Below are 23,542 nucleotides of genomic sequence, written 5' to 3'. Positions count from 1 at the left end.
TCTATGCTAACATGGTGTATGGACTAAGGCTTGGATTTCATCCCGCCTAACATCAGGCATTAAAATGAGGCACCAGCTATGAGACTAAAATTCTCACTCTCCCTCTATAAACAGTGGAGATACTGGGTCTTCTGGGAATTCATCTCTCTCTCTGTTGAACCTCAGGGAGGTTTAAAACTGAGATGTTTCAGGTTAATGCTGTAATTGCTCTGGACCTGAGATTGTGCTGCTAGAGTAAGTCACCCACCCCTCTCCTGCTCATCTGAAAAGCCAGAGTAGACAAAGAAAGAGTTTGTTGCAAGAATAAAGGTGGATCTAGCATGGCACGTTGACTTGGTTGAATGATTTTTTCAGGGTAGAAGAGTAGACAGTGTATCTACTGCCCACGTGTACTTTCTTCCCTTTCTGTTTTTCTCTTGACTTCTACAGAATGGGAGTTTCTTAGATAAATTATCATTTTAGAGAAGTGTTTACGTGCTCTATGGAGGAATGTGTCTAGGGATGGGCATACTGGCAGCAAGAACTTCCTCCTCAACTCTTCCAGTGAAGTTTTGTTCTAAACTGCCCAAATGAAGCCATTATTCAAAAGTGAAAATGTTCTGTTCCATTTCTTGTTTTCATTCTTTTATGTGTCTGGGGACTAAAGTGCTGCAAAAAAGAGCCCATTCTCACAGGATGTCTTGCCTAATTTTGCAGACAAGAGAGGTTCAGCTATTCCAATTACGATGAGATAAGAATCTGAAATGTTGGGATCACATCCATCCTGACTTGAACTCTACATCTTCCAAAATCCATCCATCATTATTTTTTCCTTTATTTCTGTATTTCAGTAATGCAGAAGGAACAGAGAAGAAATAGATGTTTATGCGTTATAAACCATAATGGATGGGTTTCCTTTTTACCTGAGTTGCTTTGGTTTAACATTAAGGTCCCTGCGAGTGGAATTCCTTTTACATTTTCGTTCTTTATGCCTGCTCGACTGCTGCTCATCAGCAAAAGGTCTGCCTTTCACGTAAAGTCAGTCACGGTACAAAGTCTCATAGTTTACATGCAGAATACTGTTAGAACAAACCTGATGCCTGTCACAGGGCAGGTGAGCCAGGCTGCTAGGCTGCTAAACCTGGTCCAAATTTGATGTCCTAGCCCCTGTGGTATCTTCAGATTTTCCCAAATACATGCAGACATCAGGACTCTACCCCACTGCCATATTTCTGCATCCCCATGTATCGCACTATGCCACACAAGACTGACTGCTAGGGAGGAGTAAGAGGGTCTAGAGAAGCAAGCCTTCCACCATGGAAGGAGGACTACACAGGCCTAGCTGACCAGCCCATCCTCTAGCAAGAGATTCACCTCAGGTCCTCACCTTTGTATCAAGAGTGTGTCTGAGTGGCTGTAGGCAGCCCCCTGGGGCAAGACATCCGACCGTTGTCATCTCAATTCCTTGAGGCACCTCCTCTGGAACCACCATATCTGCCACACATGGGATGAGCACATGAAATTAGATAAGGACTAAGAAAGTCCCTCTCTGCCCCTTCTGTTTGCTTTGTTAATCTTGAATCCCTCACAATACACTCACAATTAGTGGACTCGGAGGCCCTCTTTGGGCTACAGTCTGAGCAGATTACACAGAGAAAATAAATTCAGTCCGTGTTCTGGCCTGACCTTGGCCTGAACCTGAGAAAGTGAATGCCCCTATCACACCAACATGTGTCTGTAGAAGTACAGTAAACACAAATGGGGGTCACTGGCCCTCTCTGTCGTACAGTCCCAGGCCAGGAGTCTAGAGTTTTGGGCTGTCCGCCCAAGTACTTGTTAATAAATGTCCATTCTTAGTCTGTAAAGGAATGTAGACAGGGCATCCTGCCCTACAAAACACAAACTTAGAATAAAACAGAAAGAGAGTTTCAGTCATAATGCCGAGCTCTGCTGCTGGTCTCCATGTCCAGCCATCTCTTCCCACTGGACTTATGCTCCTAGTTTGGGACTTGGCTGGGGGAATTATCCACTAATACAGTGTGGGTTCTCCACTGCTGTCTGTAAGCGTAGTCCCCTGCCTAAGCCTAAGTACATCAGTCCTTGGGAAGTCAGTTGGTAAGTCTGTGGGGCTTCCTTCTCAATACTTGGAGGAGGCAGAGACCTGGCAGAGCCTGGACTAGGAGACAGGAGAGCCTGGATCACCCAGTGGAGGGGTTGTGTTGCTTCTAAAGGTGTGCAGTACTTTGCCCGTGCATCTTCACCATCCCAGTGGAGTGAGTCAGAGGCAGATGAGGGGGTGACATGTTCCTTGTGGAGACTCATCAATGCCTTTGCTAGTCATTCCACTCTTTTGTTTTTCTCTGGAGATGTCCTACGTAACTCAGGTGAAGTTGGTGCAGACCTTGGTGGCCACCCAGAGATTCTGTGCTCGGTGGAAGCACTTTGTTCTCTGCTAGCAGGCAATGAGAACAACCCCTTCAGTTCCCAGCCCTCAGTGCCTCTGCGGAGAGGGTGACACTGCACTGGGTCTCACTCTGCTGTCTGGACAGGAGTTGTAAGCCCAGAGTTGTTGTGTTTGCCTACAGTGGCCTAATCTGCATCCATAAGCATCAAGTTTTGTGCTCTCGGTCTTGTGCAAGTTTGACACATCCCTAGACAAGCATTACCCTGCTTCCAGGCCCATCCCTTTCTGTCTTCTCTGCCACCAGTATGTCAAAGCTTTATTCCAGACACTGGCCTTGTTACCCTGCTGTCCAAGGTGAGACAGCCCAGGTGCTGCTGGAGAAAACCTCTTGAGGTTCCCCCATCTTCCATGCAGGGGTCTCTCAGGGTGGCCCTGACTGAACTCCATGAGCCCAGTGATGTGGACAGTCAGGGACAGACTGTCTGTGTGTTGTCATGCTGTGACTAGTGGAAAGTCTCTTTCTTCCCCAGCCACCAGGATATCTAGCATGTAAACCTGGTGGAAGTCAGCCTACTTGGGACTCAAAGTTATCAAAGTTAGGAGATTATTGTTCTGTACAAAGAATAGAGTGACAGCTTTCTGGAGAGAAAACTCAAAGCAATAAAGTGGAAAGGATAATAGGTAGAGTAACATGGTTTGTGTGGGGTTTATTGTGAATTAAAGTTTGCTCACTGGTGGTGTCAGCAGAGGAGCTGTAAGAAGCAACTCTGAAGGGAGAGGAAAGCCCGTGGGGAAAGGTGGAGCTGGCTGATCCTTGTGACTTAGCTTCCATGCCCAGCATCCTTATTTTCATGTGGCATTTATACTATCTAATCTCCAGCAGATATGTCTACAGTTTCCATTATCATGGTGTCCAGCCACGGTCTTTTAAAAGTCCCTTGGTGTGAAGAGAGAGAAGTGCCAGGAAGGGAGGATGAGAGGAAACAGCTGATGAAGTCACCAGGGTTTGTGTCCGTATTGCCCAGCAAAGCGGGGCAGGAAAGCTGCCTGCCCTCGCCTGACCCTGGCCTCGCCGGCTCCTTCTGGATGCTGGGCTTTTCTAGAGAATTCTGCCACATGTTCTGAATATGTGGATTATTTCTATAACTATAAACTAATGTGCAAAAAAAAAAAACCACAACACCTTTTTATATAGCCCCCTAATTCTGTGTCCACAGGGCTTCAGACTCCCTCAATTCAGCTCCGAGCGTGTCTGCAGAGTAACCTTGGAGAGTACACTTAGCTACCACCAGCCAAGGGAGGGTTTTATAGATCCTAAAATAATTACAGCATCGCTGAGTCTAGTTGTATAATTTCTTGGCAATATACTAATTAAAACTAGATATTTACACACAACGCTTATTTAAACTTAAGACTTATTTAAAAGAACCTGCATGCTTATAATAACTATATATCATGGCTTTATTGAGGACCGTGTTTTTCATGCAGATTGAATTGTCGAGCGCTGTTATTAACATAAATGAGCCCACGACTTTATGTTCAGGACTGAATACATCCAGGGCATCTGAATCATCCTGGTATTTCATTTCACCATCTAAAATTATTTTTAAAATACATTTTTTTTAACTTGCTGTATTATGGCAATTAGAAATCGCTCTGTGTTTACTAGGAGCAGAGAGTCCAGCTGAGCTGAGTGTTTAATGTGATGAATAGTGTTAGGAGCTCAAAGACAAGTCAGATGCGTGTCGACACTTATCAAAGCTGTTCTGCTGCTCAGAATGACTGTTCGTGATACTTGTTTCATGATAAACTTCCTCAGAACATGATGTTACTGGAAAAAAAATGATCCACTCTGAGAAATACGCAGGTGACACAGTTGAGTCAGCAGCTTGCAACAGTGACACAGGCTTACGTTTATAAAAATCCCCACTGAACTTTTGTCTTCTACGTGCGTATATCATAGCCTTAAAATCTGTCGCCACAAAAGTGTCCCGTTTCTTGTGTTCACTTGGTAGCTGTTTAAACTAACAAAAATCTTCCCACCACCCTAATGAAGAGGTAGATTCCTGGGCTTAACAGTCTTAATAGTCACGAAACTTTCCTCTTTCACTGGGAATTCACCATATAGATGTTAGTATCTCCAGTGACCACTGATACCTCTGGGGAAATGATAAACATGGAAAAATAACAGACCACTGTGGAAACCAGAAAATCCTGCCTCCTGTACGAGAGGCTTTAATTATTGAAGTTGCAAGCATTTTCCCGTGCACAAGCATCTCGGCATTCATAGGTGGAAAGTACCTCATGCTGTGTTTGAAATATCAACTGGATTTAAAAGAAGGCTTTGTGCTTCACCACGGACCTTTCTTAGCCTCCTGCAGATGGTCCCTATTGCTGAAAAGAGACATGACTTGTGAGACGGGGAGACCTCCGTGCCGTTTTTTTCGTGCTGCTCTAATCCTGCTTTACACCCATAAAGGACTTCAGTCCTTAAGCCCTTACCCTCTTCCTCCTAAATATTAAAATTATTTTCCTGAGTGTCATACCGTATTAAAGCAGAATGAAAATGGGTTTAACAATTGCTGGCATGGGGCTTCTGTACAGCATGTGTGTCACAAATCATGTCACTTTTCAGCAATAGGGCTGCTGCCAGCGGGAGGCTCAGAAATGCTCATGTTAATCAAAAATTTTAATTTCAAATCAAATTGACAGTTTACACATGGTGAGAAATGCTTCTCACCATGTGATATTTCAGTATGCTACACTGGGCAAAATGGGTGCACTTTCCTGTTAAGAATTTTGACTGCAGTATCTGCAAATTTATGGGTTTCAGTGTATTGGGTATGGTGAGTAGTTGATCTAAGGGAGCCCCTTGGAGAATAGGAGACAGAAGGGTTTTCATGCAGCCTGGCACTGGTGAGCCGCTGTTGGCACATGCTGCTGGAGAAATGACAGGTATTCAATAAACATCACTATGGTTAAGAGGAAGATTTAAAGGAGGGAGGGGCTGTAGTGCTATAAACAGGATTTGAAACAAATGTGCTTATTGCAGTCCGTGATTAGTCTGAATACCTAAGTATTCCACACCAGTTTTTAAATATCCTTACATTTATTTTCACACTGATGTTCTTCACACAGCATCAACAATAATATTTATGGCATTAATACTGTAGCTACATTCTAATTTGAAGTAGTGTAAACCCAAGTAAACTCTGCATGTACCGAGGCACACTCCATTGGTGTGAAGACCAGAACGTGGCTACGTGTCGTGCTTACAGCATGCAGCCCCGGCGTCGGCTCCTACAAACCCTTACTTCTGCCAGCAGCTTCCTAGAAGTCAGTGGACAAAATTCAGGAGGCAAAATTTCAGTTGGTACTTGATGAGGAGTAAGAGGAGCTGGGACAGATGAAGGAGAGTCCGCAATCAGCCCCAGAAAAACGAGTTGTAGAAACTGATGTTTTCAGGCTGTACCAGAAATATGATGCTGACATCAAAAAATGACCAGCTGAAAAGAAATCATCCTTACATTATTCTTTTTAGGAAGTTTTTTAGCTCTCTGGGGGGTCCTGAGGTCAATACGATGCCTAGCTTATGACATCAGGGCTTCCATTTTAAAAAGGCCTTGGCAGGGAAAAAGGAACGAGGATGGAGGTACCCACCTTCTCATATCCCCCCACTCCAGTGCCTGCATTTATCATTCGCCTGGAAGGGTGAAAGGGTGGGTGGGTGCCCGTTGCTGGCAGCGCGGGGAGCAGGACATGCCACCAGCATCCCCGGGAAGCTCAGGGAAACCAGGTGGTTCCTCTGGGCTCATTTGTACACTGAGTCATGCTTCGAACTGCGAAGCCGAACTGGCAGTATCACCGCACACCTTGGAGATCACAGCTGTCATTGCTCTTGTAACCAGGGTTGATATGAAAGTACGAAGATAAATAACTCCTTCATATTATTGTTTTCAGGGAGGCAGGCTTTTCCTTTTATTACTCTTTTTATTGTTGGATGCCATAAATATTCCAGAATTATTATCCCAGGGTAGATTTCATCTCATTTACTTCGAAAGGCTTTTGAGGAGGCACATTATTTTATAAGCTGCCAAATGAGTATGACCATTTATAATGATTTTTCTTCTTTTCTTTAATATTTGCTTTTTGGATGGAGGACCTGAAACAGAAATATGCTAATTTAAGACATCTGTTGTTTTGCAAGCTATAGGCCCCTATCAGTATTAGTGCAATTTATTTATCAAATTGGATATATGGTAGAGAGGGAGATTCTAAATTTTTATCATTATATCAAAAAACTGTTTTTAACTGATTTCTCACCCACATGAGTACCAGGAAGTACCCTACAATGTTAGAAGTCATCAGAAATTAAAAAACAAACCAGACATCTTAGATCTTGGAATGGTTTCCATTGCACAAGGTCTTTAACACGAACTTGAAGGGCTTTCAATGTTTCAGGAAGACCTTTGTCTTCAAGAGAAAGGAACTATCTGTGTGCCCTCCACTTGGACAAAAGCTGACATGATTGATTCCGATCTATGATCGGTTCATTAACGGTAATAAGTTGCCATTAATTCCACTATCTCTGCACTTAAATATAAAATGAGCTGAATCTCTTAAGAGCTGACGCTGCTGTGGATCCGTGAAGGATCAGGCTGTTGGTGACACAGCCAGCCTGATGCCACGTTTGCTCTGGTCCACATTTATTAATTTGTGACCCAGAGTCTGAAGCTCAGTATGGCACATATTGAAATAATAATTAGGCATTGTTATTTATTAGAGATTCTAAAATGCCATGAGTACGAAAGGCAACGCAAAGTTACATGTGTATTTCTCTTCTGCTTCACCTCTGGAGAACAGCCACCGTGGCGGGTGGGGTGGATTCCCTAGTGAAGGGATGAGAGTCCTTTCTCCGAGCCACCTCCCAGCACCTTCAGATGTTGATTCCCGATGGCCACCGTCAGTATACAAACCATATGGAAACGGAGCTGGTATCAGAAGTGCCCCCACGAAAACTAGCAGCACTTCACAATTTTACCGTCTGCTAGATACAGACTTTTTAGCTAAAAACCAAAAAGGCAAATCATTTACCAATGGTTTTGCATATTGTGAAGGGTTAACAAAACTTTCATTATCACACTCTATTAAGCCAGGACCAGGAAACAATTTCTAATCAACACTCAGATCTGGGCAGGGATTGTGCAGTCTTTTGTAGGAGGCCTCAGATCTGTGTTCTCTATTCTCACATGCTCACTTCCAGCTGTTGTCATTGAAATCCCACATAATCTCCCCGGGTCAAAGGGCAGTCATCCATGACTGCCGCTGTTAGGAGGTTATGCTGATTTCTGTTGTCAAATATTGGCCCTTTTCTCTTTCAATCACTCCCATTCTACTTTTTTTAACAAGAAAGATCCAGCCTAGAATTGTATTACATGACTTTAAAGTCTTAAAAGTGTTCCTCTATTGTACTAACACGACATGCCCTGGACGGTCTAATCCATCCTGCTATGGGCCACAAAGAATGTTCTGGTGCTTCTTAAAACCTCAGCCAAAGGCAGGTAGGCGAGCCGGAGAGAATAACGGCATATGTGACATGTGGCCCAGCAGTTATTTCATAAGAAAACCTGTAATTTGTCCAAGGTGAGCTATTGCTGTGGCATTAAAATTAAATTGGAAATAACAAGCCGAAATAGAAGTGGGAGCATTTGTCAGGAACAAGAGAGATTTCTGTATCACCTTTAACATACAATATCTTGCTTAACTCTTCTATAAAAAGTCCATGAATTAAAAATGTGGTGTAATTTACCATTAAAGGGTTATCATTTACAAATTTGAGGAACGCATTTTGTAAAAAGAAATTAAAATGAGGCCATTGTGCCAGCTCTGGAGATCGGTATTTGGGGTCTGTTGCTAAATGCAGATTTTGTTACAGACTACGTGCAATATTCAGGCCTGTGTACAGATCTCCTCGAATGGGAGACGTTCTCTTGGACAGAGTATTGTGGCTGGGATAGATGTTCTCTTCAATCTCCACAATTTTTTTTTAGCTACAAAGTTAGAGTATGCGGTTTGGCCCCATGGATCTAGCTTTCCATTTCCAGCATGGGATAGTGACCAAGTATCTCTTGGTGAGAGAGAGATAACTGCTGGTGCCCCGGGCAGGGTGAGCAAGTCCAAGCACTGGGGCAGTGGCTGGTCCCAGTCCGGGGTGCTGCCCCCTGGCCACCCACACTTGCCTTGGAGGTGGACTGTTCGCAGAAGCGAGGTGCCCCTTCCTCCCTGCGCGCACACGTGGCACACGGCCACTGTGCCCGACTGCCTGAGGGACCCTGTGTCTGTGCAGAGGGATGTGTTTCTGGGAGGGAATGCAGTCGTGGCGCTGCCACGGCTGGGTCAGCCCAGGCTTAATAAAATCACCTTCCAATTAAGCAGTGCCCTTTCCTTTTTGCTGGAGAACACAGATTAGGACTAACTCTGTCACTCCCATCCGCCTCAGCCAGTGCAGCCGTGGAATAGCTGATCTTTTGGGAGTCCTCGGGGTGATCCGGGTTCTCTCTGATAACATCCCCTCTCTCAAGGCCTGCATGTGCTGTGTGATACAGACATTAATTTTCTAATCAATATTATTGCTCCACATTGTTTGTGAAACATGGGATTATCTAGATAGAGGATAAACCCAAAAGGAATCAAGTTGCACTTTGAGCAGAGAGGGCTTTTCTTTTAATCAGGCATTTGGTTAAGATAATAGGCTTGAGACCCTAATTGATTATTACTATTTTAAGGTTTTAAGATGGCTATGTATAGTGAGATGCTGAACATGAAAAAGGCTTTAGAAATGGCTTCAGTGCTAGTTTGGCGACTTGTGTAATTTCAAAACACTGAAAAGGAATCAAAGTCTCCCAAAAAGCTGTTCTTCAAAGCTTAATGCATTGTCACTTGGACTGTAGTGGAAGAGAAATAACTGGATTTGGACTTTTTCATCTTCAAAGGAGTAACTCTTTCCCAGTTTTATTTAAGCTTGGATTTCAGGAAACCAGCTGTATCTCTGTTTAGAAAATACCTTGTATATTTATGGTGCAATCTAACTATGTTATAATAAAAATAATACTGTTGGATTACACAAGGAAGCCTGCTAATTAAATAACAATAATACCTCAAGCACCTTGAAAACATCTTCTGATATTCAATTAAGGAACAATAACCCGATGAACTTTAACCTATAGACCATATTCAGACTTTCTACATAAAAGTAATTGCATCAGTCATGATTTTCTCAAGCTACAACACAAGCTCTTGATTGGTAGCTCAACGTCTGAGACTCCTTTTTACAGCATTAATTGGGAAAGCAGACAATACTCTCCCTGTAAACTAGATTTTAGGACGAAGGTTAGTTGCCTTTGTACACGTTTACTCATTGAAATAGGAATGTTTGCTTAATAATTCAAAACAAATAGCATTAGACAACAAGTCCTAATCCTGATTTCTCCTCTGCCAGTGTAAATTAGGAGAAAATTAGGTGAAACTCTATTTGATCAGCGTAGAAAGACTTGTTTAAAACTTCTGTGAGATCAGAATTAGGCTCTAGCAATACAAGCCTTTTCTTCTGGCTTCTTTACTGGGATCTAAAAGAAGAATATGTAAATCACGTTATGAATTTTCTCCCCAATTAAAGCAGCCATCAAGTTATGGAAAGATGTTTTTCATGTGGTACTTGTTATAATAGTGTTGCATCGCATTTGTACGCTACACCAAATGTGTGATTGGGTAATGGCATGTTATTTGTTAGTTAGTATCCTGATCTGTTTTATTCAATTTGGTCCTATTAGCCTGGGGTTTTTTACCCCTCGGGGAAAACGATCATCCTCATGAGCCAAAGTGAGGTTTTGAGCAACGAGCAAACTCCTAGCTGCACCTAGACTTGGGTTGAAGGAATGATTCAACAATATATTTAAATGCCTTCTTAACTTTGTCAGCCCATCTTTATTTGGCAGGACAAATAAGCATGTGCTTTAGTCAAGCATGTGATTAAAATTAAGCACGTGCTCTAACTGCTTTGCTGAGTCAGGGCCTGCCTTGGCTAGCCAGGTGTCTTAATTTATACCCAGAGTTTCAGTGAATGAGCTGTGTTAGTTTTTTATAAAGTGAGTAAAAATTCTCTCATCCTCATTTTGAACACCTGCTTTACTACCAAAATGTGAGTGTTGCACAAAGCTGCAGAGATAACCCGATCATACACAGCAATTTCAATGTCCTATCTTTGGGATATTTAGCAAAAGTATCACAGTACATGTGTTACAGTAAAGTGCTGTATGAAAAGTAAATCTTGCAAGCTTTCAAGATGTTTAATCATCTCTTCAGTAAAGGAGCTCGTTAATGCTAACATCTGCATATATAATTGCTTGGCTTTACCTATTTTTTTCTCATTTAGAATTAAGTGGAACAGCCAAATTGACATATTTTTGCATTTTGACCCCTGTTAATCGGCGCAAATTGTTTACTTCACATATTCTGTCAATCCTGCTATTTCCCAGTCATTCTTCTTTTACATGACTGGCTTCTTTGTCCCATTTCTCTCATTTTCTTGTTGCACTGTTACCACAGCTCAGCAAAAGCTAGTCTTAGGCCTGGATTTTGCAATCTGAATCAGCCAGGCAAACCTTTAAACTTTTCTGGAGTTCTACTGAACTGTGAATTCACAGACCAACCGTGCATCGAAATGAGTTCAAGATACAACCCTAAGCCAAGGGCATTGCTTTTATGGGTATCAAGTTATTATTAATGATTGGCGAGATGAGCCCCCGATTTCCTAATGTTTATAAGTAAATAACAAATTGGAGAATTGTGAAATTCACCTTTCATTTGTGAAATGTTTATTTTCGGTATTGAAGGATGAAAATCTAATCACTCTCGTTGACGTGCTGTTGTTTAATGATTACTGTTACATGTACACGCATAAGAAATGTTCCTACAGAAGTAAGCAGACATTTCAAGTATACCCAGTAAAGTAAGAATAGTGAAGTTAGCAGGCCCAACCTAACTTCTTCAACTTTTCTCATGCCCTGCAGGACCCTGAGAGATAGAATGTATTTAAAACCGTTCTACGGCATTTTAATGTCTGGTTTTACCTGTGTTTGCTATGTTGAGGTAACACGGTTAGCTGTGCGACAATCATGTTTTCATTGGATGATTACAAAGGGCTCTAGACTTTCCCTTAAAAAATCAGCCAAATGTCCTACCGTAGCTGCGATTTGGTTTTTACTTCCATATTTAAATTTCACCTTCACTCTTAGTGCGATAGGAACCTGCCTGAGAAATGCAGGTGGAAGTGGACACCAGAGCAGAGCCAGTATGGTGCACTGTGAAAAAACAACACGTGACAGATGTTTGTAGCATTGCTGAATGCACTTCTGGAAGTTGCTCAGATACTGCCATGATGAGCACAGTATGAGAAGTTATACAGCATAGACTGGCTTCCCTACGAAGGGCTCTGCGGAGTAGTAAGCATCCTGGCCCTGATCCAGCAAGGCACTTAAGCATATGCTTAATTTTAGGCACATGAGTGGTTTCAGTGAAGACCTAAGAGAATTATTTTTAATTCACAGATCATTTAATTCAATAGGCAGGTCTGCTGCAGCATATGAAAAGTAGGTCTTCATATTAAAAATACTTGGGAAATTGACAATGAACAAACATCGTGTATGGCCAGCAACCATTTCTAAAAAGCAGAATGATGTAGTCATCACCTTTGTTATGGTAAAATACAAAGTAGATCAGGCAAAAGCATTTACAATTATCTGAAAGCTATTTCTAAGTTGAAAATAAGGAAAAATAAAAGCTTGTAAGAATATTTTTTCATTTGAAGTAGAGAAAAATTTATTCTCTTGATGTAAATAAAAACCTTGTTTGCAGATTGAGGAATTTGTTTGTGTTGAATTTCAGCATCAATTTCAATATTTTATAGTACATTTATCTACAGCTGGAGCATGACAGATTTGTGTATATTTATATGTTTGTGTACATAATACATATGTATACACACATACACAAGGATGCCCAAAGATATACATATACACAGTTTGAAAACTCATCATTATTGCTGAAGTATAAAAACATGCCTGATGTAGAAACTTGTCTCAAGTCTGTTAGCTTAGCGACTGCGTTCATCTGGCACTGTGGGATGCTCACTGAAGCAGGGAAGTTCTTCTGTGCAGGAGCAGAATTTGCTGAGATCTTGGCTGGAAATGAAGGGCTGACCTCCCTCCAGATCTCTCACAAACCTTTCCCTGACACGTCACCCAGTATAGTCCTGCACACAAGAGGTGTTTCTTTTACCTCCTGTTCTGCAGGTAGAAGTGGCAACAGGATAGGTTGGGTTTTTTAAACAACCCCAAAAGAAAGCCAGGAGAACAAATGTGCAGTTTGCATTAGTCCTATTGCTCTGGTCGTTGGAGAAAGGTGCCCGGGCATTGCCAGGATGAGCATGGGGTCCAGTAGAATATACCGAACGTAGGGAAACCGTACTGAATCTGACAAACAATTAGCAACAGAGCAGATGGTGCCCCTGCAAAACATTCAGTAATATATGTGTGCGTGCACTGGAATCAGTGACTCTAAGTAGGACAACCTAAAAAGGTATGCCACTTATCCTGTGGACAAGTAGGACTTTACAGTTCTTTTAATAATCTCTTTATCCTGAGATTTCTCCTTTGACCCTGATTTCAAAAGCAGGAGGTCAGTCTGGCCGACTAACTGCAGACCTCTAATTGAAGTCCAGATATGTCCAGCGTGAACTGCTGTATCCCACTCCACACACTTACACTGGGCTGCAGCCCGAAACTGCTCCTTTTGTAATTGATCATACCCGTGAAAATTAAATGAACATTTGGTGGTAGGCATGTTTTCAGAGAAGAAGGAAAATACTGTTATGTAAAGTGTAATAACATTTTGATACCAAGTGTAGAGGCATTCCTTGCACAAGGGAAGCGAGCGTGGAAGCGTACGTCCTGGTTCCTAAAGACAGTCCAAAGCTCAAAGTTAATACTTTTCTTATGTAGGGATTTATTTTTCTTTTCGAAAGCTAGTTTTAAATGTTAGAAATTTTTTTTTTTTTTTTTTTTGGTGGGAAAGGCATTCATGTAATTTTTTTTAACCAGCTGCTATTTTAAGATTTCCCTAGTGTAACCTTAGAAAAATGAAGAGTACATCTTTAAATCTTGTTTTGTTTGAATGAATGGGTAGATAATCCTGATCAGATGTTTCTTTAGAGAATAATGTTTAAAACGATTATGGAACCTAGCTGTCCTGTCTGTTTCCTAGGTACAGTATTTTCATTTCAATTGTGAAGTCATTAGGGGTCATCCAAGGTAACCGTTTATTAAAATAGTCCTCTTTTGTTTCAGATTTCCTGTTGAGATGCTTTAACATGTAAAAATCTCCCTGCTGATGTGTCATGTTAGCTTTCCTAACCTCTAGATAGAAACCACAAAGCAGCCTACATAGCTGTATGACTAGTTACCCACCTACATAAACAATAATTACTGCTAAGTGGGAAATTAGATGTCACATTTTAAGTCTAAATGAAAGTAAAGTATTTGAGAATGCTGTCATTAAATGCTTAAAGCTAATCGTAGTTCTCTCACTGTGTTTGTTTTGTAGGACATTTGGGCTTCCAGGACAGTTTTGTCACATCAGGTGTTTTCAGTGTGACTGAGCTAGTAAGAGTCTCACAAAGTAAGTATCAATTTGTGGCCGGTTTATGTGGTTTCTGCAATCCCAGTTTTTTTCCTTAGATTCTTATCATGCCCCTTCCTCAATTCAGAAACAGTGTCTTGAAAATTGAGAGTCTCTTCTCCCTGATTCTTGCCAGTGAACAGTGTTTATGTGCCACGTCTTTTAACGTGAGAAAATAAAATAGCATAATTCTAAAGTAAAGTAAATAAAAAAATAAAGTAAGTAAATTAAAAAAATTTAATTCTGCAAACTTGCATGTGCAAGTTGATAAGCTCGTCTGGTACCCAGCTGAAAATGGGCAGACTCTGTATCAGAGTCTAGATAAATGCCTCCAAAGATCAGCTTACCCGGTGGATCCCTTGCAGGATCCAAGGACTGTATTTTAACCAGACCTCTAAAAATGACATGATCTGTGCACATAAACCTGGAAATTTTCTTATGCCGCTTTTGCACGTTGTGTTCATCCATGCCATGTGTACATGTGTTTGTACACCTGCAAACCGATGAGCTTGTTAATAATGCCAACAACTGTACCAACTTCAGCTCTGATAATCCCAGTTGTGCAGAGGCATACATCTTGACTTCGCAAGGCCTGCATTTTCCATTAACTGTATGGAATTGTGTCTTCTAGAAGGATTTGTTTTTTGACCTTTAAAGAATGCTAATGCCCCCAGCATGAATGACACACTGCAGCATGATCATTACAGGCTTGTCAATACTCACTAACAACAGTGAATTAAGAGTACCTGTCACCACCCTGTTCCATTGATCAAAGGTGCATTGATTGTATTTTGCTATGACATAATCCAGATAGTCCAAGGAGAGAGTATGGACAGTCTCTTGCAGAGAGACTGCTGGTGAGCCAGGGCAGCAGGTACTACTCCTTTGGGGATCTTTTCTGCAGCTAATGTAGAACTATGCAGTAACATCCCATTGTCACCAATTACTACTGCTCCAGGTGAACGACTCAACTACATGCCCCTTTACAACCTGAGCATCTGTAACCAATCTCTTTAGCACAGACAGTGATAAAAATGGTTCTGCTCCTAGATAGCAGGAATATTTGTTTGTGTATTGGCTCTGAGCATGTAGTTTAAGTCCTTCTGGGGCTGGAATCTAGCTGGCACAAACCTAGCAGGCAATCTGTGGTTTTGAGACAGAACACAGAGTTTCTGTAAGGATTTTCCTGTTTTATTTCCTCTTTCAGAAAGACTTGCACTAGCTAGTAAATTGGCTTTATATTCAAAAATAGGATGCTACAGGGAAAGCATGGCAAGTGGGAGATACATGAATGTCAGAGTTATATGTGCTGGAGAGAGAGAGACAGAGAGAGAAAAGTTTGTGGCAGACATTTCTCCTGAGTTTTTTTCCTTGACAACGGGTAGGAATTTTGTAAGAAGGACAAAGTTAAGAGGACTTAGAAATCAAGAGGAGCTGCTGAGTACTCAGCACATTTGCAAATCAGTTCACTTACTGAAGTGCTTAAATAGGGACTTTGACTTCGAATTTACTATACTGTGCACACTGTCTTGCTGGTACCTGCAGCCATGGTGGACAAAACCAAGTTATCGCCAGTCTTTGAACGCCTCCGTGTTATGTCACTTTATTTCAGTGTGACAGTGTAAGGCTTTTGAAGCCCAAAGGATTCACCCTCCCCCTCTGCAAGGCATCCCACTTCACCACAATCTTATCTTCGCTGTGGGAGCCCTACACAGCAGAACTGCCTCTGGACTCTGTCAGCTGTGCTTCATGTGTGCACAGGACAGGGCTGCTAGAAAAGTGCCCCTGAGCAGGACTTGAGCCTCCACAGCCAGCCCCAGTCCCAGCCTCCCTGAGCGTCTGGCGTTGACCTCATGAGTGTCATGTTTCATGCTTATTAATTTTCTGTGATATTTTATTGTAATTGAACTAAAACATTGTGTATCAGAAATCCTAGCATTCAGCATGTTTTGCAAACTATGATCTGTGTCAGAGATATTCCCTCTGCTTGCCGTTGAAGTGCACCACCTCCAAGGATGGGGCATCTGCACAGGCACGAACTTTGTCAGAAATAAGAAAGAAAGTGTTGGTTGGCAAAAAAAAAAAAAAAGATTCAGCTTTTATCTGTTCCATACACAGGAGTTTGCACTCTTTTTCATGGCCTCTTTAATAATCCTGGGAGGTCAAGACATCAGTTTTATATCCTGTCTAGAAGCCAGCACCTCTACCAAAAATAGTGTCCCCAAAGCATATCGGGATATCACTTCAGAACTGACTCAGAGGGAAGAATGCCAGCAACTTATTTTGCTACACTGCTTTTGATAGCACCCTGGATTTTCCTTGGAGATGCCCCAGACATGTACTGACCAGCCGTAACCTTGTTTACTTTATGAGGTCTGAGAAGCCCACAGCCTGATACGCCATGGCTACCCAGTAGGATATGTTTAGTGTAGAGTCTAGCAACAAATTCCCAGCGAAGTCAGTATGAATTCGCATGCTCACATTCAAAGAATTATTTAACATAACAGAGCAACGAAGTAATTGCTGCATATTTGTCTAAATTGGCAGGCAAGGTTTGTTAAAGAGTGTTCTTTTCAAGATAACCCTTGCTGGGTTGTCTGTGTGTTCCTGTGTCTTGATTTGAGACCAGTCCCAGTCTGTGGGTAACTTTCATGCTGGAGAGCTCAGCTTATGAACAGCCATCATCCAGACTCACCGGCAGCTATTAACCGTCTGCAGCTTGAATAATCAAAATGTCTTCAGTCTATTCTCTTGCTTTTACTTTCTAAAAAGTCATTGCTCCTTCAGAAGCCACCATGGCTAGAGAAGGAGCAAGCCTGCCTATCCATAGTGGGCCCTCATGTTTAGTCTCTGCTCTCTTCCTGAGTGTGCTCTGTGTTTGCTTCACAAAGAGGTGATCTTTGTGTATGTCCACTGTCATTTTTCTTTCCACGCTTGCTTTTGATAATATGATGATAGAAATAAGTGATTTCCCACAGTTTTAACTGGCCTGTGGCTGCTGTTATCTGAAATTAATCTTATGAAATATTGTCCATAGAAATTATGGGCCAGGTTTATTTAGCATAAGTTCCCAGAGGTCCACATGACAAGGAGTCTCAAGTAATAGGCAGTTGTCACTGTCATGCAAATTTGGGGAATGAATTAATCAAGCAAAAGGTCAGCTGTTATCATTATCTATCTTACCTATCAGTGCTGATCATCGTGGTTTCTGTGAGCTATTGAACAAGTCTAGACTGTTTTGGTAACAGAAACTTGCTTTCTTCAGTCCTGCAGATGCAGATTTTCTTTCGAAATGCTACCTAGCTACTGAATCTTGCAGAGCCTAGTCAAATAGAGAAACTAGATCGTAAATGTTCATCTGAAAAACAGATAGACCCCTCTCCACCCCATCTGATGTGGATGTTGCAGACCATGCTGTCAGTTCCCCTACATTATTAGTAGGCAAAGGGTGTGAGCTCCTTTCTAAGTGTTTTGTGTGTCACCCCAGATACTGGGGAGACCCCTTCAGATAACAGAAACTTCATTTTTCCATCTCTAGAGAGGTTTGGGCTGACAACAGAAGGCTCAGAAGCAGAAGCGTTGGGAGATGTACGGGTTTTGTGAACTGACAGCCAGCTGTTGGCCGAGCAAAACCTTTTCCTTCTCTACCCTTGTTAGGAAAATATTTCACTTACTGTGTGCAGCTATCTGCAGGGCACTGGAGGATGCAAAGGGTGCCGGCAGAGGGGTGGCTGTGGTGCCAAGCCACTGCCAAGTGTACAGTCCCGTTTGCTTGGCAGAGGCTGGGGGGCCGTCTCAGACTGGAGCAGGGACAGAGGCATGGGGAACGCTGTTCCCCTCTTGGCTTCGAGTCTGCACCACGAGCTCTTGTGCAGAGAGCTGCTGGGAAGATCTCCTCCCTTGGAGGTCCTTCAAGCAGCCAGATAAACTGCACTGCCCAGGATGTGAAGAAAGATTTAGGATTTATGAACATTCGCTAGAGCCAAATCAAACATATTTGTTTTGTGCTGTGTTATTTGTCAAAATGACATCATTCTTCATGCTGATAAACAAGGGAATTCTGACTGCGCCCTGGACTGAAAATGCCACGCTTTGAGTTTTAAGATGTTAGCTGTGTGCAGTAAGGAGGTGTACGGAGCAAGTGGGGTGACTTTTAATCCTTCTAATGAGCCAGTGAAGCCAGAAGTACCCAAGTATACATGCAGTTGCTGACTGCTCCTGTATAAACACAAAAATTGTCAGCTAATTATCCCTGAGACAGTTACACTAATTCCACAGGTAAGAGGTGCTTCTGTGGCCAAGGCATTTTGGAAAGCTCAGGATCCTGCAGCACCGAGGCTTTAGCGATGGAGGCAGAGGCTGAAGCTGTCCTTGCCGTGAGGCTAGAAATGAAAGTAATTGCTGCCGCTCCAGGCGTGGATGCAACGGAGGAAACACAGCTTCCTCATGCCTTTCATCCAGTGGCCAGGTACAGCCCAAACAAACTGCAGGGAAAGTCCACGAACCCCAGCACGGATGGGGTGCCTATGGCAAAGTGTGGGGTGCCCTGGCTCCCGTCACAGGTCTGGGCCAGGCAGGCGGCTGCAAGGGGCAGGGAGGATGCTGCTGCCTTCTTGTAGCCCAGGAGAGGAGAAGAGGCTCTCCTCCACGCAGAGCACGTGTGTGGAAGCCGGGGTATAATAATACAGTTCTCTCTAAACAGCAGCCTGTATGTTTTCTGCTATACTAAGCATTACAGTAGTGAAGGTAGTTAAAGTCAGCAGCATGAAAATTAACATTTAAAAAGATACTCTATATTCCTTAGCAAAGCACTGCTATCCAAAACACACTGTGTGGGCTTGGGTATGTGAGGAAGAAAAAAAGATTATAATAAAAAATAGACTGCAGGCATAGAGTGAACAGTTGCCGTGACCTTGCCTTTTGTATGCCATTACACAATTCAATGGCAGTCCACTCAAACCTTGCTCTCGATCAATATCCTATTAAAGCAGCACAAAAAGTCTCTATAAACTTAGTGGTTAGCTATGTTTATAAATGGAACTCAGCATAATTAGATGGTCAATAGCAGGCTGTACTTGTAATTTTAAAATGAACATCACACATTTCATATCTGTTGTATTCGGCAAAACCTCTTTGAATCTAACGATATAGCCTGTAGGAAACAAAGGCCTTGCGAAAAAAAAAAACCCACCACCCAGCTCCCCTTTCCTCTCGGCAGCAGCAGCGCAGTGTGTTTCCCTTTGTTTATGGAGTCACAACACAGGAAAAAGTTTATTAGTCAAATGTCATGTTTCTCCCATTTAACCTTAAACACATTATCACTTTGCTGCAGTGTTACACATGTAATGATCTTAGTCACATCCCAGCCCCTTTGTGAAAATAAATACATAAAAATGGAAAAAAGAGAAATTAAATATTAACATGACTAAAAGAGAGTGCCGTATTCCAAGGAAGACAAATGCCAGCCTGGCTGGTTTTGTTTAGTGGGTTTCCTGTTCTGTAATTCAATAAATTTTTCAAAATAAATATTCCAATTGGGTTAAGTCAGAGGGCTTTTTGTTAATTTCTCTGTTATTTTTCTTGACATTTCGGGTGAAGATCTGAGCTAACAAGCTGTCAGTGGAGAGCAGGCTGGCAGCAGGGGCGACGCTGCCCTGTGTCCCCTGGAGCAGCACAGTGCTGGTGCTGAGGCAGAGTCGCCCACCTTCCTCCTCCTCCTCCTCTGGGGCAAACTAACTCCTCCTGCCTCTTGGAGAGAGTGAAACGTGTCCCATCTGCACAGGGATTTTTTTTGTGATTCCCACAGCTGAATGGGAGCTGAGGCCAGCATCAGTCTGTTTGCTTAGAAAGTCTGTGCACATCAGTGGGCTGGTTGTTAGGGGAAGAGGGGTCCTTCCTCCTCGCCCTCCGCCAGGTTGGAGCCCTGGCTCGGATGACATCTTGATGCTGGCACGTAGGTGGAGACTATTGTTTTGACTTGCAACTGCCATTTCTGACATCCTTTCCTGTTTGGGAGATGTTCCTGAGCTATCAGAAGGTCACTTTGCTGCAGAGCATTTCTTAGAGGGGGAAATGGCCTGTTTTTAATGTCGTTGCCTGAAGTTTCTGCAGGCTGCAGCGTGTAACAGCCAACTGTGCTGGAGTGGAGCTTCCCAACCATGCTGCTGCTTCGTATGGGACCACAGCGTGTTCCCGAGCATAGGAACAAGGGTGGAGGGAGGTTGCATGGTGGGTTGTCAGATGCTACAATGAAGAGGTTTAATTTATACAGAGTTCTGCCACAGTTTGCACCACTTTGATACCTTGCAGCCTTTGCGGGGAGTCCTGCAAATAAATGCAAGTGTTCCCTTCCCGTCAGCTTCCTGGGCCTGCGCGAGGTGTGAAAAGCCATTTGGAGCAGGCTCGGATGCCTCCTGGCTGGACTGGCAGCGCCGTGCCCACTCTTCTGGCATGTTGCACTGCAAAACTCGAGGGTGACTAGAGGAGGCAGATGCCAGGCAGCGAGCTCCCCGCAGCCAAAGCCCAGCACAGGAGGTGCGAGGTGTGGCTGAAGCAGAGACAGAAAGCACACACAACTTCAACCAAATTCCAGCCGGGAAGAGGAAGTGTCCTTCCGCATGCGGATGAAAAACATTAACTTCTTCCTGACAGTCTCAGGGTGGGCTCTACATGTTGACACGTTGCTGTGTTTTATGATAGTAAATGGGGTAACTGTGATCAAAGGTACAAATACCCTTTGCTGAAAGACAGGCACCGAATATTTGGTGAGAAGGGATTTCAGAACAGCTTAGCCCTGTGCGATGTTTGCCACAGCACTTCTAGGGCCAGAGACCTTGAGCTGGTTGTGGCCTCTGTGTAAGGACCTCCAAGGGGTTTTTGAGGTACTTGCTGCTATAGGCCAGCCAGGCACTTTAACCTCTGCTGCTTACATCTGTTGGTGTATATTAGAGGTGGGTTTTGTTCTTCAACCCTCAGGCCGCAAACAGGCTCTTGAGCGTGGCAGGGTGGTTTGGCCTGTGACAAACAAAGCATCCTTCACGTTTGCTACCCGGGCGGAAATTACTCTGTGATTAGCTCTACTTTGTGCTGAGTTTACACAGCATTAGCAATATGTTGTTCCTACCCCACCCCTGCTCTGGAGATACATTTCATTTTCCTATAGGGCTAGTTCAAGTGTTGGAACAGAAATGTCCAAGATTTGGGGAGAGAGCGATAAATGGGTGCAGGGGGAGGAGAGAAAGGAGAGAAGCGTTATCCAGATACCAGTTTTTCTTCCCTCTCTGTTTGGAATAAAACTGTTTCATCAATCTTGCAATGCCGAGGAAATTCATCGTGCCTCAGAAAGAAATGGTGCTTTAATTTAGTGCTTGCCTTTTTACGTTCCTGTTTGGAAAATAGTATGCTTAACCTGTAAGTTAGGCTTTGGTAGGTAGAGGGTGCAGAGGAATTGATCAGCAAAGGGTTTACAGAGCACAAATCTGTTTGGCAAGGAAGTTGCTGAAAACTGTGGAGTAGATGCTGCAGAGAGTACCTTTATGATTGATTTCCATTCAAGTCAGACTGACTGCAGTGTGGTCATTTTTCTAACCCATAACTGCTCACACTGCAGCAGTCTGCTATCTGCAGGGTGTCTGAATTATAGCAGTCCATGTCCGTGTTACCTTTTACACAAATTACTTACACCGGTTTCTTTTTCCATGCAAATTCATCAGTTTTACAGCCTCTTGTAGCTGCTGTCAGGAAACTGTTACAGAAAGCACAAATTGATAAAATGAGTTAATTTTACTACGCTTAATTTTTCTTTCTTTTTGTTAACACACCCTCTCATATACCCAGTGTGCAGGAAGCATATGATAGTTAGGAGAAGATAACAAAGGATTTGAGTGTTCTTGTCATAAATTACTTCCCAACTTCATTCCTTTTAATGATCATTCCAGATTTTCTCAAGTTTTAATGGCGTTGTGTATTTTCCGTCCCATGCTTTTAAAAGTCCATGGCTATCCAGGCTGTTCCTTTTCTGTCTCAATGACGTTCTTAAAAGATCCTTGCCAAACAACAACTAATTGTCTTGTGGGGATGATGAGACAGCTGCAAAGCTACATTATTCCTCTGTCAAATCTGACATTGTGAGCTCCTTAAGACTTGGGGTGAAATACTGGCCCCATTACAGTCAATGGCAGCACTCCCAGAAGCCTGCGTTTCAGCCCAGACATGTTAGCTGGGTGATAGGAGCTATCCTGTCTTCATTTCCTCACTCCTGCCCCATCGGAGTGAAAGATTTTTTCACGTTTGAAAATGGGCCAGATTCTCAGACCAAAGATTAAACTTGGCTCAGCATCCCTGTGTGGCATTGAGACTGCTTCGCCTTTGTTGCTGTGAATCAGGGCTCTCAGACAATACGTTCCAGGCCAAGCTTGTGCATTTTATTGTGCAGTACGTCCTTTTTCAGATGTCTCTGAAATGTGAGAGAAAATCATGATCAGTAATTGTCAGCTCCCAAAATTGTATTGTCCTGTAAATAGCACTGGAACAGCGACAGTGGATATGGTACCATTTGCTGTATAGTGGCTTTTTTTTTTTTTTTTTGTGAAATGCATTATCTGTTGACTTTAACATTAAACTGCTCCATTCCAAGAAGAATACAGCACATGGAGTTCATAGGCTTGTGCCTGCAAACTTCAGGGTGTGTAGGAATTCATAATGTTTTAATATAAAACCAAGGCTCTAAGACAGGGAAATTAAAGGTATTCATATCCCTTGCAATAAAACATAGGTGCTAGATAAGGTAATGAGAGGTGAACGGTGGAAGCTAACTGCTGGATAAAAAGTTTTTGAGAGTCATATGTCTCTAGCTCTGATTTAGCTGGAGGGGAGGCCAAAGAAAAACTCAGATGTTTGCAGGCAGAGAAGAACTCAGGTTTCTCATCTGCTTTTGTGCTTTCTCCAAGGAGCATTTGTAACCTCTGTGCTTGTGGATGTACATCACGTATATACCAAAGGTCCTGAGGTGTGTATTTCCCTGCCTACACTGCTTATAGATTATGCCAAGCACACTACAGGGTGTATTTGTAACTATGCCAATAGATACAATGTTGTCCTAAAAGCAAAAGCAACAAGTTTCATTAAATGTTAGAATGATATTAATAGAAAAGCAGTGCTTAAAGAAAGTCTTGCCATAATTGTTGGGTTTTTTTAAAAAAAAAAAAAAGAGAATACCTTTGGAGGAATGTAAGAAAGATTTTATGTCATGGAGCATTGTATTCTTGATAAAATTTACATCTTCTTGATTGCAATGCCAGTTACCATTAGCATTTCCTAATTTCCACGTCCCACCTGTTCTCATCGTGAAACTAAACACACTCAGGAGGAAGAAGAAAGTGATTTTGAAGTGCAATTCATGCCTTATTCACATGACTTACTGACTGC

The 23,542-nt window shown here is 42.7% G+C and overlaps 1 protein-coding gene across 13 annotated transcripts in view; it reads left to right on the top strand.

Moving 5' to 3' along the window:
- The window catches only part of NFIA (nuclear factor I A), a 253,806-nt gene that overhangs the window by 148,070 nt on the left and 82,194 nt on the right, over nt 1-23,542 (top strand). For all 13 annotated transcript variants that reach the window (XM_074831872.1, XM_074831873.1, XM_074831882.1 and 10 more), the window contains one exon: nt 14,042-14,116. In XM_074831872.1, the coding sequence (XP_074687973.1) occupies nt 14,042-14,116 (75 nt within the window). The remainder of the gene's footprint in view (nt 1-14,041; nt 14,117-23,542) is intronic.

The sequence above is a fragment of the Strix aluco genome, chromosome 8, assembly GCF_031877795.1.
Source record: "Strix aluco isolate bStrAlu1 chromosome 8, bStrAlu1.hap1, whole genome shotgun sequence".
Classification (NCBI taxonomy): domain Eukaryota; kingdom Metazoa; phylum Chordata; class Aves; order Strigiformes; family Strigidae; genus Strix; species Strix aluco.
The sequence above is the reverse complement of the archived record's forward strand: the minus strand, read 5'-3'. Positions and strand labels throughout refer to the sequence as shown.